Source organism: Austrofundulus limnaeus, unplaced genomic scaffold, assembly GCF_001266775.1.
Source record: "Austrofundulus limnaeus strain Quisiro unplaced genomic scaffold, Austrofundulus_limnaeus-1.0 Scaffold142, whole genome shotgun sequence".
NCBI lineage: Eukaryota > Metazoa > Chordata > Actinopteri > Cyprinodontiformes > Rivulidae > Austrofundulus > Austrofundulus limnaeus.
This window is the reverse complement of record NW_013952544.1, coordinates 686,642-695,740: the sequence shown is the minus strand read 5'-3', so window position 1 is coordinate 695,740 and position 9,099 is coordinate 686,642. Positions and strand designations below refer to the sequence as shown.

Here is a 9,099-nt window from a genome sequence, read left to right as displayed (position 1 = left end):
CCCCACCACCTCCTGTTTTACCTTCAGAACTGTTCTAACCTGATCTAAGCTCCTAATAAAACAGATTTGCTCCTCGACTTTTGTTGTTCCTCTGGCAAATTAATCTGCATGCCTTACCTGTCGACTCTTTGCTCTGTCTCACATTTCCTATGATTCAGACTTTAGTTTCTGGTTCTCAAACACACCGCCTCAGTTAAGTTCGTGCACAACTGTGCTGTCATCTTGGTTTTTATTGCCTGATGGCTTCACTGTTTCATCTGACACAAGAAAACTATCAAACCTGGCAAAAAAATTTTCAAGAATTAAAAAAAAGAATCTGATTTCCTCCACGAGTTTATCTGTTTGTTAGTCGTCCTCAAACATCAGTGACCCGGAGCCAAGCAGCCGTCTGGTTTCTCCTGTTGGAAAAATTTCGTCTCCCTCGCAGTATTTAACCTGCAAGCTCAAACCAAAAAAAAAAAAAAAACCTCCCCTTTTCCTCCTGGGGTCTCAATGCTCAGCATCCCCCCACAAGCTGAACTAAACAGATCAGGTTGTGTTCATCAGGTGACACAGATCCCCCCCACTTATTCTGAAATTATTCAGGGAGGGGTCCTAGATGGGCTCCTAACCCAAATTTTTCTCCTGGTTTCAAGTTTCACACTCAGATTAAAACATTCTCATCACAAAATCTGCTAAGAAATCTAACAAATACTGAATGCAGAGGCTTCCCTTTCCTTTGAAACTTTGCCTTAAAGCTTGCAAAAAGTCCAGTTTTTGGTTGTTTTTAGTTTAAATGAGTATTTTAGGATGTCACCAGCACATCAAATTGCTTTGAGACTTTTCTAAAGAGCATCTATGGAAACATTTTATTTTAAAGTTGCTCCTCAGGGAGAATAATTCTTTACATTTGACTTATTTGGGCAAATCTGATGACGTTTACTCTGAAAAACAAGTAGGATTTTTTTTGGATTTCTTTCCTAAAACTTTAATAATCTGAAGTAGATTTAAAAAATTGCTTAATAAACCGGCTTTACTCACTTTCTAAAGCACGGAGCTTCAACTACAGGCTCGCTGTCCAAGGTGTGATTGGCTCTTGATCTGGACCCAGAACCCTAAAAGCTCAGGATACTAAATCTGGAGTCCTGTGAGAGGCAGTGGGCAGGGCTTAGGTGTCTTGCTTAAAGTGAGTCTGAATCTTGTCTTGATGTCTAGTCTCTCTGTTGGGGTGCACACGGATTGACCACTCCTTTGGACCGTTCTTTTACCCTTGGATATTTGGGTGGGGAAGCTAATCCRGAAACATGGTGAGAGATAAAAGTTTACAAATTATCAGTTTAACTGTTCTAGATTTATCTAAATGCATGCAACAGGGATTAACCCACACTCTGTTAAGGACTGAGTGATTGTGAAAAATGTAGAAAATGTTTGGCTGAGTTACCTAATTTCCCTCTGGGATCAATAAAGTATTTTTGAATTGAATTGAATTGAATTGAAATCTGGGTTTATTGTACTTTTAATGGTCAGAGATGGAACTGATGATTTAAGTTACATTCACCTCCTTACCTATTATTTTATATTTAAGTACTTAAATAATGCATCAAGCACATTTTTGTTCATTTATTTTACAATTTCTAAAAAATAACATATTTTTACTTAGATTAACATTCATAAGTTGCAGAAATTCAAAGCTGTAAGTTGTGTGCTGACGCTGAGCAGGATGCTCTGAGAAAGTCTGGATTCTGCTTAGGTTTCAGATTCCAGGGGGATTGCATGTCTGCAGGCCTTATACAGTGAACCTAATGTGTTGAGCCTGAAATAGCCGGGATAATTTTCACCTTTTTGAGACAGGGCCACTTTATGCCACAACATTTGATTTTTGTTTTCTTGTTCTTGTTTCATGAAATGAAAAGTTAAAGTTCCACTTCGAAGTTTTGAGCACTTGTACTTTTCACCTGATGAGCCTCTGCTCGTCATTTGTTCCAAACACTCACAGAACATTTAATAAACTGCTAATAAAGGATTTGTAGCAGAAGCCTGTTAAATAATGACATCTTTAGCATCTCAGTGGCTTCAGGTTTAGCTTAGCTGAAAATAAAAAGAACTGGAACAACAAAAGCTTGAAGGACTTTTGTAATGATCTAACACCTGTTTGCTTTCTAGACTGAYGCGCAACAAGAGGCCCGCTCCTACCTGAGCGAGGAAATGTTGGCTGGTGAGTGCAGAAACTTGATTTGATTTGATTTATTTAACAGGAAAAGATTATTAAAAATCAAGCCTGACTCAGCATAATTGCTGTTTTACAGCASGTTCCTGTTCTGCAGCACATAAAACACTCAGAAATACAGCATCACAATCACATCATTATACACCATAGACACAAAGACAAACAAGCATACCAAATTTCAAAAAGGCAGCATTTGCAACATAGGACGTCTAAATATGAGCACAACAAAAAGTGTCCAGCAGATGGCAGACAAGATTCTTCTTAAAGGGCTGTAGTTTTGAAATGGACTTTATGTTTTGAGGAATGTCATTCCATGTTTAGTATAAACATAGAAGAAAGACCTCTGGCCGTAACAGTTTTTAAAAGTTGACCACTTCCAGAATTTGATTTGGACAGCAATGCACAGAGAGTTCCATAATTGGCACCTTGGAAGATCTGAAAATATAAATTAATACCACTATACAAAACATAATTCTGTTTTGTTCCTTTTTTTTTTTTTTTTTGTCCCTTAAATCATATCTTTTTCGTCCTGGCACAACTTGAGCAATAAATAAATCCATCTAATGAACAGTAACCTTATTTATGTAGTTACGCACCGAATTATGACTGCATGAACCCTCCAAAAACACAGAAAGTTTCTGATTTCAGTGGTTTAAATGGTCACAATCCAGAGTAATTGGGTGAACGTGCGGATAAAATGGGATAATTCTAAGCAGAGAAACACGTTTTGATCTTGTTTTCCCTCCAGAGTTCAAAGCCGCCTTTGACTTGTTCGACACTGACGGTGGCGGTGACATCAGCACCAAGGAGTTGGGAACCGTGATGAGGATGCTGGGCCAGAATCCGACAAGAGAGGAGTTGGATGAAATCATCGAGGAGGTCGATGAGGACGGTGAGCAAAAATAAACAAATAAATAACAGTGTTGGTTTCTAACAGCGACATCTGCTGTGCGTAACGATTGTTTTACGCACTGAAAATGCGCCCTTTGTAAGAAGGGAGAGAGAAAAAAGTAGGAGTGATGTTTAATATCCCCGTTTCTGCTTGACGATGTAATAAGTCCATTTACACATGCGATTAATTAGAGTTCCATTGTGTTCATTGATAAATTTGTGCGCAACAAGGAGCGTTGACCTGATAATTAGTCTCACAATAGGTGAGTAATCATGCGGCTTATTGATACCCCCAGGTAGCGGTACCATCGACTTCGAGGAGTTCTTGGTCATGATGGTGAGGCTGCTCAAGGAGGACCAGGCTGGCAAGAGTGAGGAAGAGTTGGCAGAATGCTTCCGTGTGTTCGACAAGTACGTCCTCTGAGACGGTGTGGCTCGGATGAGAGCCAACCTCTTCTGATTTGTTGTGTAGCCTTGTTATAATTCCGCTTTACCAGCCAACTTATTTTTCTTTTCGTCTTTCTCGCAGGAACGGTGACGGCTACATTGACAGAGACGAATTCGCTCTGATCATCCGCAGCGGCGGTGAGCCCATCACAGACGATGAGATCGACGAGCTGTTGAAGGATGGAGACAAAAACGCTGATGGCATGCTGGACTTTGACGGTATGTGCCTAATGATGCGCACAAATTAGGATAAAGAAGTCTGATGTGTGGCAAAAATGAGCATAAAAAAGTTATGTGCGTAAAAATTAGGATAGCGAGTATTCCGTGCGTAAAAATAAGGATAGAGAAGAGTTTTATGTGCGTAAAAATTAGGATAAATAGTTTTACGTGCGTGAAAATGAGGATAATGAGGAGTTTTATGTGCGTAAAAATTAGAAGTTTTATATGCGTAAAATTAAGGATAAAGAGGGGTTTAATGGGTGTAAAAATGTGGATAGAGAAGAGTTTTATGTGCGTAAATATTGGAATAAAGAAGAGTTTTATGTGCGTAAAAATGAGGGGTTTTATGTGTGCGTAAAATGAGGATAAAGAGGAGTTTTATTTGCGTAAAATTTAGAAGTTTTATATGCGTAAAATTAAGGATGAAGAGGGTTTACTGGGTGTAGAAATGTGGACAGAGAAGAGTCTTATGTGGGTATATATTAGAATACAGAAGAGTTTTATGTGCGTAAAAAATGAGGAGCTTTATGTGCGTAAAAATTAGGATAAAGAAAAGTTTTGTGCGTAAAAATCGAAATAAATGTTTTATGTGCGTAAAAATTAGGATAAAATGCCGTGACACATTATTCAAAAAAGTATTTAAATGTTTCAATGAGGTTTTGTGACCTTTATTTTGGCTACTTGTCTGTAATTAAGCTTATTTTAGATTTGAACTGTGGTTTACAGATCATTAATTAATATTATTTAATTTTCACCTCATTATTGATGTTCTTTATCTTTTTTTTTTCTAGAATTCCTCAAGATGATGGAGAATGTGCAGTAAACTATATCAAACTCATGGACATTCCTCCACCCTCCTGTGAACAGTTTTCTGAATACACCCTCCCTCCATCTTTCTGACCCGCTGCAAACATCCAAACACACTCCCGCCCCCTGTCCACCGGGTTCACTGCCTCTCCTCTCCACCCTTGTAGCCATCCTCAACAGACAGCTAGGACATCTCGCGGAGGGGTCGCAGGCTGAGCTACACTCATCTCTGTCCTGCTGTGACAGTAGACAGCATGCTGGTGCTGGGCTGACACCTTCCCTGTGCAGTTAGAAGATTTACCCCCAAATACCTTCTGCTGTGTGCATGGCGACCCCTTCTGCTGGTGAAGCTCTGATCTAGATGTAGTCTAGATAGCCAGGCAGCCTTTTATCTGCTGCTTAGACCAATTATTTCAAACACTTCATTGTACAAATAAGTAATTTGCTTACAAAAGAATAAATTAACTAACACATGCTCACTTGTAGTTGGTGTGTTATATTTATGGTCTATGTAAAAAATGTTTGTTTTGAGGAAATGAAATAAAATCTGTTTGTTTCTTCTTTTTGTCACCAGATTTTTGTGGTGTTTAAACACAGTTTAGGAGTTTTGAGTCCAATTTACATTACAGTCTTGGTTTAATCCAGAATTACATCATTTAATAATAACCAAATATTGTAATTTATGCATGTAAAGCACAATTTTATTCTGTTTGTGTTCATTTTTAATTTATTTTAGATAGGGGAAATACAACACGAGTGACTTTGTGTTCCTTTAAGCAAAGTAGAATGTAACTGAGTGGAGGGGAGCCTATAAGAGCTGCTGAGGYAACAGAAGACGCACCACCTTCATGTTGGCTGCAACATCTCAGGGTTTTCGGTCCCCGTCGATGGATTTATGGAGACATTCAACATCTCTGCGTGCAGCGGCTCTCACCAGAGTGAGATAGACCCACTGTCCTACATGTTTTAGTTGTGTCCCTGCTTTGGCACACCTGATTTAAATTAATGAGTGATCAACAGGCTTCTGCAGAACTTAAAAGACTGCTGAAGAGCAGAGAAACAACTAAAATAACTACAATAAAAAAACAAAGTTTCAGGATGTACTCACCATCTTCAGGCTCGACCTTTAACACCAACTGACTCCCCTACGACAGGGGTCTGCAACATTTATGATCAAAAAAAAAATGTTTCTGCTCCGTAGCTTAATAAAATGTGTCCAGAGCTGCAAAACAATCTCCATTTGTGATAATCAACTGCTGGTCGGTGGGCAACTTCAAGTTTGTTGAATGAGGGCCTTTCTGGCCAGGAGTTACATAAAACTAAAAATATAGAGAGCAAATTTTAAAGTTTATTATTGTTTTTACACTTTAGGTCAAAAGAAAGACCATATTCATGTAAACAAGAAATAACTTTTTTTTAAATCAAACTTTTCAGACATATTTATATATTCTATTTCATATTTGTGTCAACTACAACAAAATATTTAGCTATGCTTTAATAAAACATCTCACATTATTATTATTATTATTATTATTATTATTATTATGTTACACACTGAAAGATATTAAAAATTATTTATCGGGTTAATTTTTTAACCTAATGAAAACAGAAACAAGAGACACAAAATGCTTTTTGCAAACAGACAAGATAAATAAAAAAATAGACAAATATTGTTTTTGTTTTATTAAGAAGTTGTATTCTTTTCTTAAATAAAACCATCAAACACAATAAAGTTTAGGACATGTTTACCATATTCAACAAATCACACAATATAATAAATAATTACAGCTGCTGGTTTAGTTGGATTTTAACACTTTTGTTTCCCTTGAACACATTTTAAGAGAATAAGTTAAAAAGACAAATCTRAGAATCCTTCAGATGAACTTTTAGGAGCACCTCTAATGAACGTGAAGACGGAGGTCCAAAGGTTCTGCTTCATTTCTGTTAAAAGTCTCATCGGTGCTGTTTGGTGATTTGGACTCCAAGTGTTGGAGAATCATCAGTTCATAAAGTCAAATATCCTGATCATTCTCAATCTGAGAGGTTAGAAAGACCCTGTAGGTTCTTTATTTATTTACCATAATAAAGCTTGGAGGACGAGTGGGATGAAGGCAAACAGAGAAAAGTGATTCTTAAAGGAAGACCCTCTGGGGAAAGCTCTGGAGCTGACCACCCTCAGCAGCACCTCCACCGGGTAATGATCGCTGATGTCCAGCGCCTGAAGAACAATCAGAAAATAAACTAAACAAACATCAATAAATGAGTGACGAAAAACTGATAATAAATATATTTTCAGTGATTAGTTGCCATATTAAAAGCTCATGTTTCTGATTTAATATTATTTTGTTGTATTTAACAAAAATGACAATAAAGATTCTGATTCAGAAAATAATCACTGGATGAACAACCAAGTTAACCCAATTCAAGATGGCCACCGCAGCTAATCAACGTTAGCGACAGGAAAGTGGTCACAACCCAGACAGTTTTACAGATAATGAGCTGAAATTTGGTATGGTAGTAGCTGAGAGTCACCCTCAACACATACTCTGAGTGCCAACACATCACATACAGTATATGGAGGACCGAAACTGACATAATTAGAAAAAAAAGCAGAAATATGTAAAAAGACCAATAAATAAATACACTTAAAAAGCACCAATTAAATTTAAAAAGAACTTTACCTCATGTTTTATAATTTAATTGACCATTATATTTATTTTTCCAACTTAGTTCCAATAAATTAGATATTTTAGCACATAATTTACGTTTTACTGTTTTTAAAGTTATATATATTTTCTTTTTCCTTGCATTTTTGTCTCTTAAATGATTATATTTAATCATTTTTAATCATTTTTCCCACAAGTCTTTTTATATCAATGTTTTGTTTTTACATTTCTCTGTCTCCTGTTTTTACTTTACCTTGTGCATTTCTGCCTCATTATTCAAATAAGGTGGGCGGAGCTTCTTGGGTTAGCTCTCTCCTATTGGTCAACAGAAAGGAAGGAGCAGGAGCCATGTGCAGATCGTTTGTGCCTCATCTGTTTAGCTTAAAGCTCACAATTCAATTTAAAACAAAGGCAAGGAGGAAAACACTTACCTGTGCCTTTGTTTTGCATCTTCCAGTAAAAGAAAAAATAAGAAATATATTTTTTTAAAAACAGTAAAATGTAAATTATGCACAAAAATATATAATTTATTATAAGTAAGCTGGAAAAATAAAAAATGAAGGTGAATCAAATTATAAAAAAAGAGATAAAGTTCTCCTTTAATTAGTGCATTTTACGTGTATTTATTTGTTTATTTATTTATTGGTCCAATTATATATTTCTGCTTTTATTTCTAATTATGTCAGTTTCAGTCCTCCATACAGACACAACCACACATATTTGTTTAAATCGTTGCCATTTCTACTGTTCTCTGGTCTCTGTTGTGTTTATTGTTGCATTTCTTTATATTATTATTTTGTTAYTGTTCATATATTTAATTTCTGGTGATAATTTATGCACGAGTAGAACCACAGAACAGTTACCTGCTCCTCTGTTAGTTTGTATTCCTTCTGGAAATTAAACGGCTGGGCTGAAGAGGGAACGACTGCTCTGTTGAACGTGTCTCCGTGCACAACGATCCTGTTAGAGAAAAAAAAAGAGGTACAGTAACTCGATCTTTGTTTGTTTGTTTCATTTCGAACAATCAGATAATCGTTAAATGCAAAGAAGAGAGAAACCAAAGATAAAGAAGAACAAAGAAAAATAACTTAAAAATAAAAAACTATCGCTCTATCACGTCGAAAAGAAGTGGGAAGAAGTCCACTTATTTAATTCTACTCTTTCATTACTTCTCAGTTTTACTAATCAAATTCCTTATTAATATGTTCATATTTAAAGAAACATGTATAAAAACAACACCAACGATACTGTGAACAGTAAATAAAACCTTAAATGAAGCGTGCGGTTGTTTTGTCAGTTTTTTTATTATTATTATTTCCTTCATTTCTGTTAATCCCAAACTTAAAGAAATAAAATTATTTTATTTAATATTTACAAGCTCAACCAGCTGAAAAAATCCTTGAGGTTCCTTCACGAGTTTTCAGAAGATCTCAGGTGTTTCAGCTGGACTCACCTGTCGTAGGAACAGGAAGTGCTCAGTTTGACGGTGGTGTCGCTGTTCTCCGGTACGAGCCAGTGGAGACTGGGGTCTGTGATCAGGCGCACGTTCTTCCTGTTCTTCTTGGCGAGGTAGCCGCAGTCGGCGTTAAAGTCCCCGAGGAGCATCACGTTCTGCTCACACACACAGGAGGGTCATCAGAGGTAGACAAGTAAAAAAAAAAYAATAATAAAAATCTTTCACTAAAAAGAAAGTTGTGCTCATGTTTTCAGACATCTTGGATATTTACCGTTTTACTTTGTTTTACCACCACAGATAAACTGTAGAGGACCAAAACTGTCAAAATTAGAAGTAAAAAGCTGAAATATAGGCTATAAATAAATAAATAAATAAATAAATAAATAAATAAATAAATAAATAAATAC

General features: G+C 36.4%; 3 protein-coding genes across 5 annotated transcripts in view; 2 read left to right on the top strand and 1 right to left on the bottom strand.

Moving 5' to 3' along the window:
* Positions 1-295, top strand: part of LOC106523009 (troponin C, skeletal muscle) — a gene marked incomplete at its 5' end in the record, with an annotated part of 4,717 nt that extends 4,422 nt beyond the window's left edge. Inside the window, 1 exon segment of the mRNA XM_014016289.1 lies at positions 9-295.
* An 883-nt stretch (positions 296-1,178) lies between these two features.
* Positions 1,179-5,049, top strand: LOC106523008 (troponin C, skeletal muscle). Its single transcript, XM_014016288.1, has 6 exons — positions 1,179-1,286; positions 2,143-2,194; positions 2,955-3,098; positions 3,394-3,508; positions 3,627-3,763; positions 4,555-5,049. The coding sequence occupies exons 1-6, from the start codon at positions 1,284-1,286 to the stop codon at positions 4,584-4,586; spliced, it is 483 nt and encodes a 160-aa protein (XP_013871742.1). The 5' UTR covers positions 1,179-1,283; the 3' UTR covers positions 4,587-5,049.
* A 1,189-nt stretch (positions 5,050-6,238) lies between these two features.
* Positions 6,239-9,099, bottom strand: part of dnase1l1 (deoxyribonuclease I-like 1) — a 13,087-nt gene continuing 10,226 nt past the window's right edge. For all 3 annotated transcript variants that reach the window (XM_014016286.1, XM_014016285.1, XM_014016287.1), the window contains 3 exons: positions 8,690-8,847; positions 8,100-8,196; positions 6,239-6,788 (listed from right to left, as the gene is read on the bottom strand). In XM_014016286.1, coding sequence (XP_013871740.1) covers positions 6,645-6,788; positions 8,100-8,196; positions 8,690-8,847 — 399 coding nt within the window. In that variant the 3' untranslated portion in view covers positions 6,239-6,644. The remainder of the gene's footprint in view (positions 6,789-8,099; positions 8,197-8,689; positions 8,848-9,099) is intronic.